Source organism: Strigops habroptila, chromosome 1 (genome assembly GCF_004027225.2).
Source record: "Strigops habroptila isolate Jane chromosome 1, bStrHab1.2.pri, whole genome shotgun sequence".
NCBI classification, from domain to species: Eukaryota; Metazoa; Chordata; class Aves; order Psittaciformes; family Psittacidae; genus Strigops; species Strigops habroptila.
Window position 1 is genome coordinate 78,524,740 of NC_044277.2, and position 24,514 is coordinate 78,549,253.

The window sequence follows — 24,514 nt, forward strand, 5'->3', positions numbered from 1 at the left end:
TAATCTGGTGACATTTCAAGGAAGAGATATGGAAAAGTTGACAGCTGAGCACTTTTAAAGTGTTTTTTTTCTGCATCAAATCTCTTCCTACCTACTGAAACAGTTGTGGCTAAATCCCTCAAGAAGGATGCAGAGCAGTCTTCATGAACACTTCTTCCTTCATGTTTTTTTGTATTACCTTTACATCTTTTCTCCTACTTAAAATCTACAAATCTTCTGAGGGCAAACTTGGATTAGGCAGAGACATAATAAAATGCAAAAATAACCTCAGAACACAACAGCGACTTCTACACAATCTAGTATGCAATGTGCTACTCTGTGAAAGATGATGATTTTCCTTTAATTATTCAATCAGAATATTGCTTTGAAGACTTTCCTGCTACTTCAAGATCAAAGCACTGAAGAATCCACATAATTCAACTCTGTATATTTGCACTAAAATTTAAAATGTCATCTGATCCATTCAGTGCCTTAATTCATAATTACTATACTATTCTACACAGCTTCCTACATCAACATCCAACTACACTAACCTTCAGCAGTAGTAGGAAACAGTAACCCCAGATACCTATGACAGGGTTCTGACTATAAGGGCTTCAGAACTTGGTACAGCAGGGATGTCCCTAGGCCTGAAAAAGGTTCCCCTTGGGCAAAGTCATTCTCAAGAATAAGAAAAATGGTAAAAGAGGCTTTCTTACACCAAGTGACCTCAGGCTCATCGTCCATCACAAATGGTATTTCAGAAAAAAAAGCCAGAAGAACTCCATCATTTGAGAACAGTCAGGATAACATGGCCCTAGTCTGACTCCTAGCAGTGATTGATTTAAACCCTGAAACACAGGCCATCATATCCTCTCCAAATATCTCTTACCTTTTACCACAATAGTTGGGCCTTCCTAAAACAAAGCTAAGAATTAATTTCCCTTTCCACAGGAACAGGGTAAGGAGTAATGAACTGAACATACAGCAAGGGAGACAGAGGGTTTTCATGGATGAATGGAGACAGCTTGCACACGGCTGATTGTGGTGACTCTTCTCCTCAGCTGGGCTTTCTGTTCCCTCTCAGAAATCCCACCCCTGTTGTAAGAATGATCCAGCCACTTATAATGGTACAAAATGTGGCGACCTTCAGATTTCCTTAATAATTCACGGCAGTTTAGTGGACTTTGCACAGGCAGCTGAATCATCCTTGCAGCAGAAACTCCTGAGAGAGACATAGAACAAACAGCTGGCAACAGGAAATAGTGCAGGCATTCAGGTTAAGATGGTCAGACTTCAGAGACCTAAATGCTAATGGTAAGCACACAATTAATTTTCTTTTATTATTTTAATAGAGGGATTGAAGTGTCAGTATCTTTGGAAGCTCTTGAGAACAGATTAGTCATTCGTTAGGTATGACATGTATGTGGTTGATCCCCATGGAAATGCATTAAGTGAATTTGAGATCCCTTCTAACCCTAGCTTTCTGATTCCATGCACTGTATAAAAGATATCCCTCCCCTTGGAATATTACTATGTCCTTGCTTTTGTGGCTAAGATAGAAGTGCCTCTGTGTTGAACACTTTAGTTTGGTTAAGGGGTACACTTTTGAAGCAAATCTTTCAATTGTCTCTACTTCCTATGCTCTGGTACATGTGCAAACTGGACTATTTTGGGGTGAAGCTAAACTGGAAGATATACTGTAGGTGTGCCCTTGATCGAATGCAGCTGTTAATAGGCAGGTGTTCAGTCCAAGTGGTCAGATGAGACTTTATTTGAAACCATGAGAGTAGATATATTCTGGATGTCAATTTCTCAGCACTCACTGCTTCATCACACAGATCTATTTCTATTGCATCATGCTACTGTCTAGCACGACATACGTAGCCTTTACTCTTTGTACAGCATCAGGAGTAATAGTTTTCCAATCTTTTTTGGAGCTTTTAGATATACCATAACAATACATAAGTATCATTATTATTTCACATAAAGAACAGTTGCAACTTCGTTAGCAAAAATCTATAAGGTTTCAACTGAAGATAGAAAATGTTATGGTAACACTGTGATACATATTTAGCCAATTTAATAGCACTGAAAAGAGAATATTTTAGTGATTAGGAGGGAGAAGAAATTCAAACCAAAAGGTCATATTAAACATATGGAAGAAGTTTTAAACAGACCCACTTGAAACCAGCCGTAAGCATGACTCTCCTGTCTCAAATATGTTAGTGTGACAACTCCCTTCTTTTCAAGTGTCTTCATTCTTTTTCTTTTTTTTTTCTAAAATCATATTACAACCCTCTAGTGTACCAGTCTGATTTGTTATTGATCTGAACAGTAAATCAAATTTTGTATTCACTTCATAATTTGGATCAGTATAATGCTTTGACAACACAGTATTATTAAACAAAACCTCAAGTGTCCTTCACAGCAGGCAAATTTCTGGACTGTGTGCTGCCAGACTAGGGACTTAAAACCACTTTGCTTAAGAAAAACTCAATGAGCCAAAGAAAATGTCAGTGTTTTACCGAAGGAATGCACTTCCCAGCCTTAACCAGGAGGATGTTCTCTGCCAAAAGGTTACAGAAACATGTTTTTCACTCTTTTCTGCCTTACTAAGCATCAGGAAAGACTGTGACCTAAGTAGAAAATTGGAACAGGGAGATCTTGTCTGTTCCTACTTCTGTACCAGACTGCAGATCAACAAAGTATTTCACTGTTTCTTAGATTCTCCATGACAAATTGGAAAAACAAGCTTCCACACTTAACAGGTGCATGTTGTTCTAAGACAGTTTAATGAATGTTGATTTTTGGTGCTCCATAATGTGGGGATAATAGAGATGTCTTCTATATGTCACTGGTCATGACATAATAATATGCATAATTAGGAAATATAGCACCGGGCAGAACACCAGACTATCCCAATCTAAGACACACAAAGCAGTATACGGCATTCTTCAAATTCCTTGAAGTCATATCTTTGAAAGAACTAAGGACTACAGTCAAGAAGCAGTCAAATGACAATCTCAAGAGCTGACAGAATTACAAAATATTGCTTACTTGGGACAACACTTCATGATATTTTAGAAGGCATCTTGTAACTTATGGCTATGCAAATACCTGATTTTTTTTCTACTTGTTTGCCTTGTTAAAAACCGAAAGAGAAAGTGTGGCTTATGGAACAAATAAAAAAACCTCAGCAAAAACATGATTTTAAATTAATTTAAAGCATTCCAATACATGCAAAATATTTAAGTTTTGAGCATGGTAAGCAGGCAAAAGCAAGAGAGCCTTTGTTTCTAGGATGGCATGATGAGTGGAAGAGACACATATGTTGTGGGAGTTCTCAAATCAGCTGCCTTTTTGGCCTGAGGAAGTTCAAATTTGCACTGCTCACCTTTCTGGAAAAATTCATATGTGTGACTGCTTATAAATTTTAACATGTCATTTATTTAATTATTCACAAGTTTAACTGCCTTTTTTTCTAAGACAGATTCCTGACTCTCATGAAATGTCACTCTTTCTTTTATTTGCTCCTTCTCAGTTTCTTCTGGAGGAGCACTCCTGATCAATGAAAATCTAAGTGTTTTTAGCAACATGGAACAACATTAACAAGTGAGCCTGGAAGACAGCCTTTTACCTACAATAACTAGAATAAGACCACTGCAAGCAGAGCAACAGAAAGGTGGATCTTCTACATAAATTGGACTATTACATTAAAACCTTTCCTAGAACATTTGTGTGTGTGCAATCAGCTAACTGTCAAAGAGTTTCAAGATATCTGGAACAGAACTTTCAAGTAAATGAACTCTTCACAAAAACCAAAAAGCCTTTAGTAACACTCTTATCCTTTGCAACCCAGTTTTAATCTCTTAAGAGAGATTGAAGTCAGTGTTGTGATTTCAGAATAAACTACTACTGTGGCAAGTAAGACACACAATGGAGGATATGGGGAGGACGGAGATTTGAAGTATGGGACAAAACCTCCTCCTCCTCTGCTTACAGAAGACTATTACTCTAAGATTACTCAGTTTTAAAATTAGTATTGTTTTCATCAATGTGTCCTAACTGTTAGTGCTGAAGTTCCACTACTGAACTTCAGGCACTCAGGATTTCAATCGCAACGCTAGAAGTTAATGTACCTGCCCATGCCAAAATGCAGGGAGCATTTGTTTATCAACTAAACCTTAATTCATCCTGTATATAAAAATAAATGCCTGAATACTTATGGGATAATCTGTGTTATTTACTGCGTGGGTTGTGGCTGCAAAACTTTAAACTGGAATTATGCCAGATCTGGTGACAAGTTAGACAGTGGTCCTGGGGTTATTCTAGATGATATTATAGAATCATAGAATCATAGAATAGTAAGGGTTGGAAAGGACCTTAAGATCATCTAGTTCCAACCCCCCTGCCATGGGCAGGGACACCTCGCACTAAACCATGTCGCCCAAGGCTCTGTCCAACCTGGCCTTGAACACCGCCAGGGACGGAGCATCCACAACTTCCCTGGGCAACCCATTTCAGTGCTTCACCACCCTCACTGTAAAGAACTTCTTCCTTATATCTAATCTAAACTTCCCCTGTTTAAGTTTGAACCCATTACCCCTTGTCCTACCACTACAGTCCCTAAGGAAGAGTCCCTCCCCAGCATCCTTGTAGACCCCCTTGAGATACTGGAAGGCTGCTGTGAGGTCTGAGGCAGCCTTCTCTTCTCCAGGCTGAACAGCCCCAACTCTCTCAGCCTGTCTTCATATGGGAGGTGCTCCAGCCCTTTTATCATCCTCATGGCCCTCCTCTGGACTCGCTCCAACAGCTCCATGTCCTTCTTATGCTGAGGACACCAGAACTGTACGCAGTACTCCAAGTGAGGTCTCACGAGAGCAGAGTAGAGGGGCAGGATCACCTGCTTTGACCTGCTGGTCACGCTTCTTTTGATGCAGCCCAGGATACAGTTGGCTTTCTGGGCTGCAAGTGCACACTGCCGGCTCATGTTAAGCTTCTCGTCAACCAACACCCCCAAGTCCTTTTCTGCAGGGCTGCTCTGAATCTCTTCTCTGCCCAGCCTGTAGCAGTGCCTGGGATTGCCCCGACCCAGATGTAGGACCTTACACTTGGCTTGGTTAAACTTCATAAGGTTGGCATCGGCCCACCTCACAAGTGTGTCAAGGTGCCTCTGGATGGCATCCCTTCCCTCCAGTGTATCAACCAAACCACACAGCTTAGTGTCGTCAGCAAACTTGCTGAGGGCGCACTCAATCCCACTGTCCATGTCACTGACAAAGATGTTGAACAGGATCGGTCCCAACACCGATCCCTGAGGGACACCACTCGTTACAGATTTCCAACTGGACATCAAGCCATTTACCACAACTCTTTGCCATCAAGCCAGTTCTTTACCCACTGAGTGGTCCATCTATCAAATTGATGTCTCTCCAATTTACAGACAAGGCTGTATTCATGTATGTGCCGCTCTTCCCTTTATGTCAGAGGTAAATCTAAAGCACAGAGATCCATTCTCAAAACTCTGTCTCTTAGCCATGACTGGCAAACAACACTGTTCTCATATCTAGTCAAAGAGTGTATCTTCTGGAAAAATGTAATCATGCTCCTTATCTTTTTCCTAATTAGGAATGTTTTGGCTCATGTTATTTGGTGCTTCACACTGTAAAGCCCTGTTTGGGAAGGGTGAGACTCTGGTCTTCCAAATATTAGCAACAAAGTTCTCGTTACCTAGGACAGCAAAAGAACATACATTTAGAAATCCCCGCTGTTTTGAAATTTGAAATCCAGCTAGCTCTATTGCCCTAGATAAAACAAGATGTATCTTGTCATGTTGATATTCCAGAGAAACAGGATTATAATTAAAATTTTTAAAGTGGATTTTGTGAGCTATCGATTGATTCTGAGCAGCCTTTCTGGTGGAAATATTGACTCCAAACATAGCTTGAATGATTCTGCTAATATTCTTTTCTTCAAATAACTGACTATGCAGGCAATGCATTCTGTATCCAAAATGCATGATTGAACTTTGTGGCAACTCTTAAAATATAAAACATTCTGTCATCTGTCACACATACATCTCATTATTAATGCATAGAAGAAAATCTATTTCAAAATATTTTGGTCCCTTTTGCAAAGTGATATGCCTTTGAGAAGCAACTTTAAACACTGAACATCTTTTTTTTTAAAAAAATCTGTTTAGATTCTAAAAGATTTAAGATTTTAAGTGTGTTTTCTTTTTACAGGTATCACTTCTCTGACTTCTGAGTTCAACTTGAAGATTTTTTGCGCTTTCAAAACATGGTAGTCAGGGTTCTTTTACTAAATTCAGTTGAACCTGACTCAGAATACTATCAAAAGTTTTTAGAAATGTACCTCAGCCTGTAAGTGGATCTGGCCTGCTAGAGGAGACAAAAAAAAAAAAAAAAAAAAAAGAAAAAAAGACGTTCAAGTTATTATTTATGTCCTAAATCTAAACATTTTTTTACATAATTTTCTTCCCCAAGAGCCACAATCACGTTTGTCAACTTAACTGAACCCTGAAATAAGATCCAAATTAGAGTGATAAAATTGGTAATAAGCCTCAGGCATAAGACAGCAGTTGCTTTTACCATTCATTCTTGTTTTATCAACTATTAGAGACCTATGGCAAATGAGATCATTCTTAATATACATAGATTGGTACTGTAGTCCAGTTGAAGAGTCCTTATTCTTGCAGCAGAATAATTTTTTTTTTTTTCTCTCCTTTTAACTCTGGAATTCCTCAGATGATAGAGTGAAACATGTGCATTTGCAAGTACACATTGCAGCTGCAGGAAGTAGTGCTAAAACTTCCAGCATCTGAAAGCAGTAAGTTCTCAATTTTCCTCTCAAAATTATTAAGGCTTCTGGTCATAGGACAAGTTACTGTCTAATAGAAAAGCCAAATCCCAAACAATACCAAAACAATACCAAAATCATACCAAAAATAATGTCTTCCACCCAACTGCTAAAAGTATTCTCTCCTTTTTAGAGAACAGTGATACTTTATCTAGACTAATTGCAGGTCTTCTTGGCTGCTAAGAATCGTAGAATCATAGAATAGTTAGGGTTGGAAAGGACCTTAAGACCACCTAGTTCCAACCCCCCTGCCATGGGCAGGGGCACCACACACTAAACCATGTCACAATTTTCAGATGCCTAAATCTTTGTCTGTCATATTCCCATTCCCATGGACTCCAACTGGTGAGCCACACAAAGCAAAGTGGGTTTCTGCTCCAAATTCAACCAATCTAATCTGCACTCTCCAATGTTTACTTACTATATTCACTTACCACGTCATTTCTCCTGCCATGTGCCCTACCGTGCCTGTTCTGCAACCATCTTGCTTTTCCACCTTCCTTCTTCTCCTCTGGGACTTCCACTCTCAAACCTTGCAAATACATGGCTTGATAAAATGTCCCTGAAGCAGGTCCAGCTTTCTTTAGATTTCTCTCCACAGAAAAAAACCCCACTCTTTTATAGTCCGTCTCCTTCCCAGAAAACGATGTTTCTGGAAGAAGCTGACATTCAGCTCCTCAGTCACTTTTCATCCTTTGACTCTAACCAGCCTACTTTTGTTTTCATCTTCTTTCTAATTTTATAGCGATATTTGAAATAACTACTTTTGACATATTTCCATCTTTTTAATCAATTATGGGACAAATAAATTGAGATCATATTTTCTGGAAATGTATTCCATATCAAATAATTGACATTGCTCCACAACTACTTTTTTCCTGACCTCATTGTAAAACACACTTCATATCAGGAGGCTGGCAAAAAATGTATGCTACAACTAGCTAAAAATATGGAATTTTAATAAGAAATCTAAGCAGTTTCAAACCACTTCTAATTGTTTGGGGTTTAATTTAATATTTTCACCTTCTTTATGGGCCTCTATGTTTTTTTAATCATTGAAAGTAAACAAAAAATAATAAATTGATTAATAATAGTTTATGTGAATGGGAGATAATTGAGGAGAAATTTATAGAAAAACTGTGGAGAAAACAGGTTTATTCATTTCTTTGTTACTGCAGCTAACTACAATGCAGAATATGGTCTCGTCTTCTTAAAATTCTGCAGGTGTGTGAAGGCTGCATTGAATGAGGGAGTGCACTCTTTAACCATTATGTAACAATGTCTAATTAATTTTCCTTTGTCACTTTCAATATGTTTCTATTACGTGCTTGGGACTATTGGGGTTCCCAACAGTGACTGATTTTTGCAGCAGCAAATTACTGTCCTTAAGTAACTCTAAGTATGTTTTCACTGAAAACTCATAAGCACACATCAGTTGCTGGTTGTGGTCACACAAAGGAAAATCCTGCTTGGCTGTACTTATTCTTTTACATTGCTATGAACATAATTTGTTTATTTAGGATAAAGACACATTGTTTGAAAAGTCTTCTGGAATATTTTCCTCTACAGTATAATGAATATCATAGGCATCTTAATTTTCAGAAAGCAATGGCTCCCAAACTTTCTTCTCATGGACGACCATGCAGTAGCAAGGTATCATGCAGACACATTCTCATGGCATTTGTTGCACCAGCAAAAACTGTAAGCTTCCACAATGGACAATTTTGACAACTCTGTTGTTAATTACTATTAACTTTTTTCTCCTCTTATGTAATTTTTACCACTTCTTACAAAATATTCATTTTTAGAGCCTCTAAATTATGATTGCAATTTCCACCAGAAATTTTCCAAAGAGAGGATCCACCAGATGGTGCCATTCTCCTAGTAGGATACAGAATTTGGTTTATGAAAGCTCTCAAATTCTTTCTCATAGATATTGTTTAGTAATTGATATCTGATTTTTCACCATTTTTCTACGCCCTATGCATTTATGAACTATGCTGACTTTTATTTAAAACTTGAAGTTGTCATAGCATGTTTCTCAACAGTAGATGGGCAGAGATGACCCAGCATGTTACTAGTAGCAGAGTTATCTGCTGCCATAATTTGCTCATGATTTCCTACCTTTGTTTTTACTGAGGAAAAAACCCCTCATGTTCTGATGTAAAACCTGCATGCAATCAAGTTAAAATATGGGAAAAAGAAAAGCAAAACCTTGTACTTCAGTCCCCTACTTTTTCGATCAATATGACTAATTGAGTTTGTCTTCCATAATTGCTCAGAATGTCTTATCATTGGCCAATATATTTCTGATTTTTAAAAAATTTGATCTTAGATTTGACACAAGCTCAAGCTGGATTAAGTAATAATAAAACAAAAATAGCAGGCTTATTCTGATTTACTTCAAATAATCACTTCAAATTAATTATACTTATCAGAGAAGAATCTTTTTACATCTAATGTTTCATTATCAGCTCCTTAGGACTGAAATAGCACATACAACTCCAGATACTCATTTTAGCAAAAACTTTAACCTATTTTCATCTTCATACCATATATCAATGTGACTTCAAGTAGTATCCATAGTTTTGCCTGATCCTTCTTTTAAATACATCAGAAAAGCACTGGACAGGGTCCTGCACCTTTATTTGGTCTTGGCTTAATGAAAGAACATGACTTCTTTCCTCAGCCTTAATGTTGCATTTATCAGAGAGGGGTCTTCATCTGCCTCCATTCTCCAGAAGTGACTCCCACAACCCACCTGCCCCAGGCTGCCTGTCCTTACTGTTCCCAGCCCAGGAATGTCAGTAAAGCACAGACAAAACAGATTTAACAGAAAACACAGAATAAATTGTTTGGGGCTAATTCTGGAACTCTCCTAACATGGCTACAGGCCAACACAGGGCTAAAAGCCACACAGGCATAATAGTGCTGATCTAACCTCTGAGATACAGGACATGATGCTTTCTGCACAAATGTGCTAATAAGCACAAACAGCCTTGACAGCAAAGCTGCCCCTCACACTGCATGCACAGGGAGAAATGCACTGCTGCTGTATGTACACACTCTGAGTGGATTCAAAACAAATGTTCCTCTACTTAATTCAATAAATGTATACGTAGATTGATAGAACCATGGAATGGTTTGGGTTGGAAGAGACCTTATAGATCATCTAGTTCCAACCCCCCTGCCACGGGCAGGGACACCTTCCACTAGACCAGGTTCCTCAAAGCCCCATCCAACCTGGCCTTGAACACTGTCACGGAGGGGGCAGCCACAACTTCTCTGAGCAGCCTGTTCCAGTGTCTCACCACCTTTATAGTGAAGAATTTCTGAGTAAGGCATCCCTGTCTGTGGCAGGGGGATTGGAATTAGATGATGTTAAGATCCTTTCCAACCCTAACCTTTCTGTGATTCTATGATTCTTCCTTATATTTAATGTAAACCTCCCCTGTTTCAGTTTAAAGCCATTCCTCCTTGTCCTATGCCTACATGCCCTACATGCCCTACAGGTCCCCCTCCAGTTTTTTGTACGCCTCATTTAGGCCCTGTTTGGAAGGCTGCTATAAGGTCTTCCCTGAGCCTTCTCTTTTCCAGGCTTGAACAACCCCACCTCTCTCATACCTGATCAGTGTGTGGCAGCATACTGAGACAAAAAATAAGCATCTTTATATAATGCTTGATTTCAGTTGCTTCATGACTCTGGAATGCCTTTTAAGCAGAGTCCACTGAGGAACTGAACTGCCTCCTTTCTCAAAATGACTTTCCCATTTAAACTTGGGAGACTCTCGCACTTTATTCAGGACAACGCTAATGGACTTTGGCAGGTCTTTCACCTTTATAAGCCTGCTCTCTGCCTGATGTATTCCCAGAACACCTTAGCTTTTACTTTCTCATAACCAGTTCTCAGTTTATTTGGTTTTATATGGAGTTCTCCTTAACCTAAGTACCCTCTCTACAGACAAATGCAGCCGAACTTGTTTCCAGATTTAGATGTTCTACTTTTGCATGTATAAATGCATACAAATTGGGCTTTTGGCATGAACATTATGTATCTGTGTGTGCATGTCTTCTGTTACTGAACTAAGAAAGTTAAACCTTGTTACATTTATAATGTGCATGATTTTACACTATATCAAACTTCTTGGGGGTTTGGGGTTTAGGGTTTTTTTAACTGATGGTGGTAGTAACAGGCCTTCATATGCAAACTACACAGTGTCAACGGTATACGGTGAATCATGCAATTGCTAGAAAAGCATTCTGTAACAATTTCTCAGCTTTTTCAGGCTAACGAATCCCTAGTCAGAAAAGAACAATATATAATCACTTCAAATTTTAAATTCTAAAAAACAAATCTAGTAAGAAAGATAAGTCTTGCTAGTTCTTGGGTTTATGGGGATCAAGCCAAATCTGCAGAACCTGACTGATTTTTTTTCAGCCCAGTGTTGGTTGCTACAATGGATTGTATTAGTACACTTCTAGAACAACTCTTGTCTTCTGAAATCCAACTAGAATGACAGGAGCCACAACATTATTGAAAAATTGATACAGGTATTATGGCACTAATCCAAAATTAGACAGAATCTGACTTCTACCTCCAGCATGCTTGTTCTTATTGACTGTGGTTATTTTCCATATCTCAGATTGTGGTAAATATGAATGCGTTCAAAGGATATATTTTTTTTAAATTTGCCTTCAATGGATTGGTTGCTGCTCCTAGACTATGATGCAAGGGCTGACTTATGCATTCATTATTCCTCTTTTCACTGGGGGAATGCATTTAATTATTGAACACTGGTAGTGCAAGAAAGGTTAAGCAGGAGCACCCTTGAAGAAAGTCCTTTGTCAACGCGAAAGGAATGAAAGATGTCAGATAGCTTGACTTAAAACTTATGGTCATTATGGTATTCTGAACCAGACTCTGTAACTTTGGGATATGTTTTGGTGCCCTTGTGTCAAGACAACCAACTCTTTATTCAGAGTCCCTTAAATAAGTAAAATTAAATTGTGTGGTTTAGACCAAAATAAAGCCATTAAAGTTACCTATTTTTGCCTTCTTTTCATCTGTGTGGCTGTTATTTGCTATGATTAATGATTGATGTTTACAGGGATTGTGACACAAACCACCAAGGAATTCTTCTGATAGCACACCACACAGACTTAGGAGTCCATGCTGACATTGCTGACAATCTGGGGCAGGAGACACAGTGATACATTTTTCAACAACATTGCAGGTAGATATCTGCAATTATATTTTATTTAATCTCTTCCCCCAACACTATTTATATAATTTATGTTCTTACTGGGCTTTGACAATGTGTGGCCATTAGAATGACATCATTCTAATGAAATCTCATTTTTCATCCCTTTCACTTCCTCATTGCAATGCACTAATAGGAGTATTTGTATTCCTATCATTACAAGTAAATACTGAAACAAGTATGGAATAATTTATCCTTTTTGTTCTCTCATCCCCTAAGAAATTTGTGCCTTCCTGTCTAAAAAGCTATGGAATAGATGAAATTATCCCTTTTTTTGTATAGCAAGCAAGAAAGCTATGTCACAGTAGAACAGAATTCCTTATGTGCAAGCTTGTAAAAGGAAAGAACTGAAAATTACAGGTGTGTTCTCATTATTACTGTTTAAGTCATATGCTAGCTGGAAAAACACTTCTAATCAGAACTAAGCCTTAGTTTGAAAACAGAAGTATGAAATGATGAAATTTCAAAATCCCTGGTCCCTTACATATGCAAACTAGGAACTGAATACACTATACTGCTATCTGTTAAACCACAGAGGGCTGTTCACCATTGGTTTTTGTTTTTTTTCCAAGCTAAAAAATAACAAATACAACTGCTCAGAGGCAACAGCACTAAGGAAACAATGCTTGACATAAATCCTGTAAAGCACACAGTCACCTTTGCGAATACAGTCCACTCCATCCATATTTGCACAGTGCTAATTTAATTGTGTGTTAATAAAACAAGCAACTTAAAGATTTCTTCCTTTTGACAGAATTAAGTTCTTTGTATGGAAGCAACCCCTTTTCACCAAACATGAACTAAAAGGTTCTGTTCTAGATAATTTATTACAGATTCTCTGGGCTCAGGATTTGGTAAAGCCAAAGCTCATGCAATTATCTGTACAACTGATTATTGGCACAGTTGCTTTGCTTTGCTTGGTGCATAGAAGAGAAAGCTATTGATTTATCTTTGGCAAGCTACTGGTATGCCATTATATGGCATATAGAAAGACTTACCAAATCACACCTTCATGTGAGTATATTTAATGACACACATCCATCTATTTTTACCACATGGAAAAAAAGAAAAAAAAAGAAAAAAAAAAACCAAACCCAAAAAAACCCCAAAAACAAACAAACAAACAAAACTAAACCAAAACCAAAATTAAAAAAAAAAACAAAACACCAAAACCAAAACCAAAACAAAAACAAAACAAAACAAAAAAGAAGCTCTGTGAGAGATACCAGGACTGCAGAAAGGCTGGGAAGACTTTTGTCCCTCCTTTCAGTATGTACCTAAATCTAATTCCCAATTTTTTCCATTCGTTTCCCAGAGGTGAAGCTTTGGGACTGCTGACAGGAAGCTATTAGCACCTTACAGAGACACTCTCTCGGGCAAAAAATAGGCAGCTGCTCAGGACAACAGAGCACAAGGAGTGAGAGTCACAGCCTGCAACCTGCTACACCCCCTGCCCATTTGTCCTGCAGTTTCCATCCTCTGTTGTTCCTGTGTGTGCTTTATCTGGTAACACCCAGTCTGGCCTCCAGAGCAATACAGGAATTCAACTTGTAGGACATATAAAGCAGCTGCTACCTACAAACCAGCTAATAAATAAAGCTTCCTCAGATGTTATTCTTAAAACAAATGGGGAGATCTTTTCCTTTTTTTCCCAGCTCTCTGAAGTCACTAACCAATAAAATAACTATTGTACAACTTACTTAAACTTTGCATTAAAAGTAGTTATGAGTATGTAAGGTTTAATTTAAAAAGAATAAAGCAATTATAAGAGTCTGAGTCTAATTTTATATTAAATTCAAAGATATTTCTCTTCACTCATGCACTTTATTTGTACTCTCTCTTTAATCTGTGCATATCTGAGTTTTATCGAATAGAAAGTAAATATGAAAGGACAATCCACCAAACACAATATGTGCTGTGCCCTTTTCTCTGCTTACTTCACATGCTAAGAAAGGATTTTGTTCCAGGAACTTTCCTTGCAAATCCTTAGATTTTTAAGTCATTATATTAAAAACCATACACCAGCTTCCTTTAATTATTTCACATTTGATTAAAACAATTCTTCGGGCAAAATTCTGTTCTCAGTTACACATATGCAGCCCCACTGAATTCACTAATTACCGTTTAATCAGATAAACTTACTCTTAGGGAACTAAGATAAGAATGAGAACAAGGGCAGGAAAAGAAAGGACTCAGAGCACAAAATAATAGGCAGACTAGCAGAGATAATTTAATAATATAGACATAACTGAGGCTGAATATGAACATTCTCCTCTCCTTCCTCTGATTTTCTGAGTTAACATTCATTTAAGATCAGTGACATGTACGTGTTTTGTCAGTTTCATTTAAAAGACAAAGAGAAAATTTTGTTTAGTTATCATCACATTTATAAAGACTATGCTGGTTTTCAAGTTTAAGTATTGTTATTCGCGGAAGGTACTAAATACTCTCGGAATAGAGGGGTGGAAAGTTAGTTAAAACACTAAAAAGGCCAAAACTCTAAATCCTTGAACTAAGCTATCAAAAATTGCCTAGTTAAGTCTATACAGCTTAATGCCATGCTGCGTTGAGATGAATGAGAGCTTGGATAGGTTGCAAAAGCAAAAAAGCCGCAACACCAACATAAACTACCCCAGGCAGAGACCACACTGGTTTGATTAAATTACTTTTAACGTTCATATTAGTTTCTTAATGTTGTCTTATACCACAGCCAAACAACCACTGCACCACCCTGCTGCCATTTGCTAGTACAATTAACAACAGGTACAATGCAAACAGTACATCTTGCACAGCTGTGTTTCTGCTGTTGCACCCTGTAATCAGGAGATGTAGTGCCTTTGGCTGCTCCCCTTGTGTACTTCCATACCTGCATTTATCACCTCCTCTAGGTCAGACCTTGCACAGCCAAGTTGCCAGAACATTGGCTGTGAGCTCTGTGCACCTGAACCCAGTGCAATGTTCCCCAGCCAAGCTTGAGCAACCTTCAATACTCAAGCCAAGACAGATAATTTGCCCCTAAAACAGATGAGGGATGATCATGTCATGCTTTCTGCTAGCTCGGACTTGGGGATGGTACCTCTGAGGCACAAAAACATTTTAAATTACCATAATTATTTTTGCAGCAATTGCCTGATTATGGCCTTTAAAAAAATGCTACCAGAAGCACAACTGCATTGCTTGTCCAGAATATATTAAAACACTGCCAATTTACATAAAGTTTACTAAATTGGATTTTCAGTGGTTAGCATCATACCCCTGGCTTCACTGGACACGAAGATATAAAACTTTAAAAAGGTTTTTGCTATACACACTATAAGTGTGTATAATAATACATTTTCGCTAGTCATGAGTGAATTTCAAGAATTTCAGAGTTCTGATTTCAGTCAGATAAAGACTTGGAGCCTGAAAGTTAAACCAATCTTTTTTCTAGATCTATTGAGTCTGTAAAATCAAATTTGAAAGCCCATGACAGAAGACACTGATATTCTGCATGCAATCAGCCAGAAAAAACTGCAAAACACTCTTACTTATGATTTCTCTGTATTTTTTACTCCACTCTCCATTAGAAAATGAGGTAAAGATACATGTGAAAATGATCAAATAATGTAAAATAATTACTGAGCATCTTAAAATTTTCAGACTTGGATTGATTCTAGAAATGTTTTAGAAGAATGCTTTTGCATCACTGAGTAGGTTTGTCTTTACTTTTTAAATATTTATATATTATTTATATTTTTTATATTTTAAAACATATCTAAATACAACATAGTAACTAATGAAATTGCTTATAAAGTGGCTGCATGCATCTTGCCAGATAGTCACACCAACTCCGTTATAGTCTAATGATGAAAAAGTGGAAACAGTTCTTGTTTAGCTTATAAAATCTAATATGTGCAAACAATTTTCTGGTGGTTTTATTTTTGGTTTGGTTTGGTTTGGTTGGGTTTTGGGTTTGTTTTTTTTTTATTTTTAAAGTTATAAATGCCATTTCCTTGCCATAGACCTCTGCTATTTCTTTGGTTTTCAGCTGGCTTCAGCAGGACTAAGCAGAAGCTTAGTGGACATCCTGCATATTCACCAGTCAACCATCAGTGTAATTTCTCTCATGCAAGATATTTTAAGATAATATAGTCTAAAAGACTTCCTTCCAAAGACCGCCAAAACAGAGAGCAGTGTACAAGAAAAAACACAGCAAGCCTCACATGGATTGTGAAAATCTGTTATCATTCTAGCATCACACACATAATGACTTAATCATGTTTTACTTATGTTTCTTGACAGCGAGGTTGTAAAAATGTGTTCGAAACCTCCTCAAAAAAAGCATTCTGGTTCACAAAGGCTGTCTTCAAAGTTTCAAATTTATTTTCAGGTCCCAGGTTACATATTTACTTATATAACTTTTAAATATTTACAAATTCTTACATCATATGCTACTAAGTCTGCCGCACAGCCATTTTGTGAACATTGTTTTTAATTGAATTAAATCATTGTATTCCAAAAATGACAATACGGTAGAAGATTATACTGGACAACTGACTTTGTTAAAATATCGACGATTACAGGATGCTGTACTGCAAATCCAAGAGGTTTAGCATGAGCTTTGATGATTTCTTTTTCTTTTTTTTTTTTTTTTTAATTCCGTGTGATATCAGGCTTACGAAGGTAGAGGAATGATACAGGAACTTTTTAATTAAAATTGTCATTGTCTTGAATGCCGGGAAAAATACATCAACATTCATGGCAAACGAAGCATGGAGCACAGCAGTGTGAACACAAAGGTCAAATTGCTGGGTAAGTAGGTGTTCTGCCTCAAATTGCTGGGTAAGTAAGTATTCTGCATCAAAATCTTTTCAATGTCACATGTGGCTAAACATTTAAAGTATGGTTCTACTGTGAAAAGCATCTGTCAGAAAACAAGTTTTTCTCACTCTAGAGATCTGTTTTTTGTGTTTACTCGTGTGACTGAAAACATCAGACTCTATTCCAGGTAGCTGCATTCATTTGATCTGCAAGGCTGGCTACACAGACATGATGGAGTGTGCTTACTTATGTCTCTGGCAGCATGAACATATCTGCTAATTGTTTTCCAAGAACAAAATCTTAATTGCTGATAAAGATTTTGTATCAAAGCACAAGTAAGCAGTTCTGTTCATGACAGCATTTGAGTAACGTGAGTTGGATATGTCTAGGCTTCAGATTACACCAAGCACAGTGAAAATTTGGTACCTTAGATTAGATTAGAGCTGCAATAAAAACTAGAGTGCTTCATATTTTAGAAATTGTGAACAAACATTTCAAATGCTCACTGTGAAGAAAAATGGAGAAAAAACATTAGAAAGACAAACCATGCGGAATCAAAAGAAAACTTTTTCCATATCCAGCCCAAGCTGGCAGGACATCCGCTCAATGCCTGCCATCTGGGTGTGTCTAATTACAAACTACCTGGAACAGCCTGTCAGAGAGCTATTACAGAAACAGCTCCACAGCAGATGCAGCTTCAGTCCCTAAGGGCTGAAAGATAAGGCCAAAAGAACAAGGGGACCACCGAGCAATGGGAATATCCTATTGCCTCGTGTGGCAGTTCTGTACAGTGAAATGCTTCCAGAAGAGCTAAGTATTGCTTGCACTTGGAATTTACATGAAATCCAACAGGGAGGATGATTACACAGACCACAAGTACAAAGCCAGTGAAACAACACACTGAGACGTAATAAACACATGCAGTCACATACTGATACTTCTGATGCATCACAGTTTAGACTGATGTATTATGGATTTTTTTTTTTTTTCCTGGAGGGGTGTGTTGTTTTTTTTTTATTTTCATTTTAAAACTGTTACTTTCATGTTTTAATATCACCTCCATTTCAAATCATATTCAGCTAAAATTTAACACAGAACTTATCTGTGTTCCCATACTCTGGCCAAAAAATCCTTTTAAAGCTAATTTTCAGAGGTTAAACAGTTCTGCATCAGGAGGGGGAAAAAAAGTTATTTTTCTCTTTTTCTAGCTTTTCTTTCCTACAAAAGTATGATGCTTGTCTAGCATAGCACTTAGTGCTTTCCATAGACTGAAACATGACCCTCAGCGTCTTTAGATAACTCATACTGTTGAAAAACAGAAGCAACTTCAATTCTACTGGAGACATAATCGTGTAAAACTGCTGTACGTCAGAAAGCTCAATTCCTTTTTTACATTTTAATATTGATACTGATCCTAGACCTCCTTCACTTTGTAATGCTTGCAACAGGGAAGAAAGAGCTGGGGTCTGGAGGAGCCCCATTTGGGCCGGCCATGTACATGGCATGGATGGGCTCACGGCTTACGGCACAATCACAGTCACAGAGCTGCGTGCTTCACTGCCGTCCTCAGAAGAGCTACCATAAGCCCTGACATCTTGTTAAAATACAGCCAAGCTTTTAAAAACACAAACCATAACTGGTATGTTACAAAGTTTATACTTGCTCTCAGAGCTATTCTGGTTATGTTTTGCTCACAAAATACCTGCCATTGCCTGGGTCTACCAGGCTGTGTTGTATGTTGTATGTCTCAGGTTCCTCACTCTGGCTTGCCTCCACTGTGCACAGCGGAGGGAACACCACCCAAAGGGAGCTGACCGCGGAGTCCTTTGCAGCCTCATTCCCAAACACTTCTGCTCTTTGGCCCCCACAACAGCCTATCTATCTAGTGCCTTGAGCTGCCTTTGAATAGATGCTTCAGGTACTCACCTTTTAGGCTGACACCAGATATGGACAGCTGAATAAAGTCCTCTGTAAACATCTGGAGGAGTTGTGGCCAGCTGTGCAGATCCCTTGGCCAGAGAATTGCTCACTTTGTTTTACTTGAATCTTCTGAAGTTGAGCATTACAATTTTCCTATATAAAAGGTGATTTGAATACAGTGTAATATAATCCATTCCGGAACTGCAAATATTAGTGATTAGTTTTTACCTAAGGCAATGTCAATATTAACTATATTCTTAGGAACAAAAATATATTTCTCCTTCAGGTTAGGCTAATTTCAATTAGAATTCAATGCAGATTCTCAGTATTATCACCTGCCTTTTACAGGCTCAGTGGTGTTTTCAAGCATAGAAAGGTGATTTGTCAGGTTCTCACTGGTAGCTTAATAAAACTGTGAATTAGTGAAAGCCACTGTAATGAGTAAATTTGAAGATGGTTGGAGATCAGTAGCCCCAGCTTTGACCCTACGGTGTTATCAGGGTGATCAGATCTCAGCAGTCTAACACATTAAGCCAGAACACATTAAGCCAGCTGGGACCAGAACCATGCAGACGAAATAGTGAGTGCAAATCACTTAGTTCTGCTGTACCTTCAAAATACTCAAGGTGTGTGGAAAAAAGAGTGTAATTCTAAGTCTCTTCAGGAGGAAGAGAAACCCTACTTTCTCCACTCCTATTTGTCATATGAAAGATTCTAAAAGTACTATGAGATGCCTATGCAACATCCCCCGCCCTCCCCCAATCCTACGGTATTTAATATTCATGAACATTTTAACTACATTTACAGATCTGCAGTTACACACCTTTTGCATACTGACATCTGGGACAAAAGGCTGTTTAGACTTCTGCTGGGAACTCTACTGTTAAAAACATCTCCATATGCACAACAGATACCATGCAGCCTCCAAGCCGATGTCAGATCTTGTTCTTAGCACACAACTGAGTCTCCACAGAAGTTTGCAATAGCCATTTTGAAAAAAAAAGATTCGATGTTCAGGTAAGATTTACATTCCAAATGTTAAAAAGTCTTCACGATACTTTTCACTGGTTTTTGAGCTTGGGAACATAATCCCATAATATTTAAATTTTGGAGGGTAAAAAAAATCACTGAAAACCAGGTTCAGCTTAGTCAAAGATATTTCAAAATTTGTGCTGAACAGCTTCACCCAAAACTTCTCAGAAATACTATTTGGAAAGGTGACAACATTTGTTTTGAAACTTTCACGCTTTAACCCTAAAATAAGTAATTTTTCTATGTGACCCTAATCTTCTGTGTCAGTGAACTAAGAAAAAAATTACTTGTAGAGACGTACTTGTGTGTCATAACTCTTTTTAACTCCATGTCACGAAACAAATATTAAAAGAATGTGAAATAGTTTTTATATACATCTCTGACTCCCCAATAAAATTAGGTCCTGATGACTCTCCAGGGCAACAGCATATGTATTTCAAAACATAAGCACAGATTTGTGAAACAAGAAAATACAATGTCAGAGTGTGGTCCCCAGATGAAAAATGGACAAGAAAGGAAAATTAAATTTCTACTCCTATGTTGAAGATCTGCTTTAGGAAAGGATCCAGTGGAAAAAGTGAATATAGTGTACATCACCAAGGTGTGACATGCTTTTCTTATTGTACAAATGTAAAAGAAAGGCACATCCAGCATCTTAGAAAACCAAATGTATGAAAAAGGCATCCTTAAAGGTCATCAGCCTTTCATATGGCCTATGGCCAAAAAAACCGAACGATGCTGAATGTTGCATGTCACCATAATGTGTAATTTTAAATTGCATTGTACTAAAATATAGGTGAGAAAATATCCTTTAAGACAAAGAGCTCTGACAGCAAGTGCCTGACATGCTTATATTATTTCCCTTTTAAATACTATTAGCAGAATTTCCCTCAGTATTCTTAGTTTAATAAGCATTTAATCAGTGTGGGTCATCTGCTATTCTACATATAGTATGGATATTTTAGAAAAGTATAAACTACTTTATAAGAGTAGTTTAAAATTTAAAGCTGCATGTTTTAGATCTATTTTAAAGAAGTATTTCAATATTCTTATAATCAGCACTAAGATAAAACGATACACTGCTTTGCAGAATTGGGGCATAAGATCTGCGGGAATACTTGGGAATTTGCTGAAATGTAGAACTCATTTACAAAGAGAGTGTAAAAATGTTCAGAACTGATGCGGACATCTGTAAAAGTAAAGATCATGGGAATTCTTCAGCCTAGTGGAAGATAAGTTCTTGGTAACTTTTCCCATGTATTTTCAGAATATATTGCTACATGCAATACTCCTCTTGGTTTTACAACAGCTAGTCTCACAAAATTCTCTGGATTGAAAGAATCATATTCCTTCTAAAACTAAGATAGCTTTTGCAGAACATAGGATAAGTAAATAAAAAAATATATATTTACTAATGGACATAGACAAGATCATATGTCTCAAGTAGAACTGGAGAAACATAATTGGAATTGCAAACAAAATAAATAAACAAAATCAATACAGGCCTGCGATTTCTGGCTAGACTCCATTTCTCATATTGCAGTACTACTTCACTGTCAGAAGGGAGTCCCTAAGTACGGATGGGAGATTCGGGGAGAAACAGCCAAGGAGTAGAGCGAGGTTCTGAATTGCTCGGATTCATAAATCTAATCAAGAGCTTGAGTTTATCTATTTCTGCATGTGGGAATACAGTTGCAGTTCTGTAACTCTGACACTGTTTTATCTTAAAACTGAAATCTTGTCAGATTCTGTTTTGAATGAAAAATTTGAAAACTGTCATTGAAAATGCTAATTCATCACAGTAGACTTTCAGTAGATAATATTTCATGTTCTGCAAATTGGAATAGTGTCAGACTGTAGGTAGCTCAGGTACCTACAAAAAAAAAAAAAAAAGCCAACCAAAAATCAAACAATTGGGAGCCTCTTTTTTTTTTTTTTCCCCCTCAGATTTTAGAAACCAAACACATATCCAGGTATCAGAAAGTTAAGATTAAATATCAGTACCAAGAGAAATAATTCAATATGGCATTTTATTTGTCTAGTTTGGATGAAACAGAGTACAATATAGATGAGCATATAGTACAGATTGGATTTTAAAGGCATGCCTATGTCTTATCTTCCTGATGATAAAAATGAAAGTATTTCTAACAGTGAAAACAGTACTTGTTATTCTCTATCAGATAAACTTTCTGACAGGGATCAAGTATTTTCTAGCACAATGTGTGAAGAGAAAAAACAAGTGTGCATGACCTGTGGAACTTCTGCCAGTCACCAAGGAGGGCTGCCATGCTACTGTACAAACATCTGCCTGTTAGCACTTGAGAGCTGAAATATGCCGAGACAGATGTGTGCACAAAATCAGATACATAGGAGCACATCAGCTCTAGGTTATGCCAAAGAAATGAATTTATGCCTTTTTATCTGATCATTTAAAAACTAATGCTGAAAAACCTCTCTCAGAAAGCCTACATGAATTTCTCACTTCACATCTACATGGTATTCACGAATGCAGTATCCCTACCATTCCAGTACAAAAATTATATATATCCAAAACATCTCGCTTCCCCAGATGTTTTGTCAGAAGGCTTCCGAGCAGTTTCAGAAGGAGCTCTGCAGTGAAATGAACCTTCACGAGGGCTTTGGGGTGTCTTTTTCTGGGACTTCCTTTGACTTCTTCCTCCCTGTCCTGAGTTTCTCCTGCCACCCAGGCTGGCTCTCCCTCCTCCCTTCCCTGCTGCTCGAGTGTTGTCAAAAGATTACACTGCTCTAGCCATGGCATTAGAAGTTATTCCCTCTTCATAGAGAGTTATTTCTAGGTAAAATTCTGAATAATAGGACAGATCAGGATTTCCACTCCTGAATCCTATTAAATTGCTCCACAGCCCAGTTTTCTGGGGTCAGCACAGCCTTGGATCCATCTAAAATATGAATGAAAGCTAGGCTTCAAGAAAAATGTTTAAGAACATAACTACTCAGCAATCACTTAGGCATATGGTTACTTTCAAGAACCCTTTTAAAAGTACTAAAGCAAATGAAACCAAATAATTATAATAAAAGAAGGAAATTGAGATTATTGGAGTGAATGAAGGATATATGGTAATATAGTAGATATAGTTTCATTTCCTTTTTGCATGGCCATTCCTTCACTGTGTTCTTCTGCTCCTTATTCATAACCAAAAAATTAGGGGCATAACTGGTAGCAAGAAATCTCTGAGGAAAAATCTAGCTGTTACGCATTAACTTTCCTTGCCTCCTCATTTTCCCAGCTGTAATGTAAGCAGAAAATATCTGTTTGCCTTCCCCTGCTGTCATTGCACTATGGTCAGACAAATCTTTATCACAACATTTAAAACATTCCTTCTTTGAGAAGAATTTCTCTTATTTGAGAATTCTGCAGCATCAACCAACTTAGTTAACACCAGTGACTACAATACAGCCTTCTCCTGATGTCAGTCAAGGTGTACATGACTATATATACACACTTCCCAAATATTTCACTTGTAATCTGTTTTTTAAAAAGAAACACATTGAAAAATTATTACTGCCTTAATTACAATACCTGAGCTTTGAAAAAAAGAGCAAAATGGGACACTGATGTGAAATTCTCTCTCTAACAAGGGTGCAGTATTCTTTTTTAATTTTAATTTTGAGCTCTTGTAGCTTATTCAAAGGCTTCTTTAGTACTCCAATTTCATTGCCACGCATTATGTTCTTTAAACAAGACAGAAGACAAAAAAAGACCAGTACAACATGCAATGAATTCTGAGCATAAATACAGTTATTTCAATATTTGTATGGCACAGCTATGATACAGGAAATTCTAGGTAAGGATGATACAAAATGTCTAACTCTGTACTTCATGCTGTTAAAATTATCAAGGTAGAAACCTTGAATTCTTATCAGATATGAGTTTGAATCATTTACTCGTTAGAGTTATTCTAAGCCTGATCTGGGATTTTTTCCCCCTGATTTGCATTTTTCTCTCTATTTTGATGATCAAAATCACTTGTCTTTGGAAAACAAATAAAATGCAATGCTTTGTTTGGCACTACTGGACAAAAAACCATCAACAAAACTAAAATCAACCAACCAAAGAGAACAAAAAACAAGACTAAGGAAAGATAAAAATGGTAAAGACAGACCATATTTAATTGTTGTCCAGGCTGAAGTGCAGTTTCACCCTTCTTCAACTGTATTTAGGATTCTATTCTAGAAATTTGCCTTTCTATGCCAGCCCCCACAACTTCTTTATGTTTATTCATAAATTCTAAAACCTGTGAGATTAGCAAGCCTTGACACAGATAAAATTCTGAACTTGTGAAATACTGAACCTAAAATTAAATGCACGTAAATATGGCCTACACATCTTGCCACTTACGGCTTAGCTCATACAAAAAAAAAGTGTTTTCATTTCTTAGGAAAGTATTTGCTTAATATTTGTTGCGTTATTGTTTTACAGATGAATCTACATCTGCTAATATCCAAAACCAGGCCTACATATCAATCATCTAAAATGTAAATGAATCCAGAGTTTCTTGTCTTCCCCTTTTAATTTCTAAATAATTTACAATCCAAGGTATTGATTCTGCCCAGAGATCAAGAGTGGTAAGATCTGCAAAACAAAATTCTATCCTAATTCC

General features: G+C 37.4%; 1 protein-coding gene across 4 annotated transcripts in view; it reads right to left on the reverse strand.

The window, feature by feature from the left end:
* The window catches only part of CDH12 (cadherin 12), a 228,098-nt gene that overhangs the window by 79,115 nt on the left and 124,469 nt on the right, over positions 1 to 24,514 (reverse strand). The window contains exon 1 of one of the 4 annotated variants that reach the window (XM_030504753.1): positions 18,849 to 18,909. The exons of the other annotated variants lie outside the window; for them this stretch is intronic. Coding sequence (XP_030360613.1) covers positions 18,849 to 18,900 — 52 coding nt within the window. The 5' untranslated portion in view covers positions 18,901 to 18,909. Of the gene's footprint in view, positions 1 to 18,848; positions 18,910 to 24,514 lie in introns of those variants that run through there. 4 annotated transcript variants of the gene reach the window in all.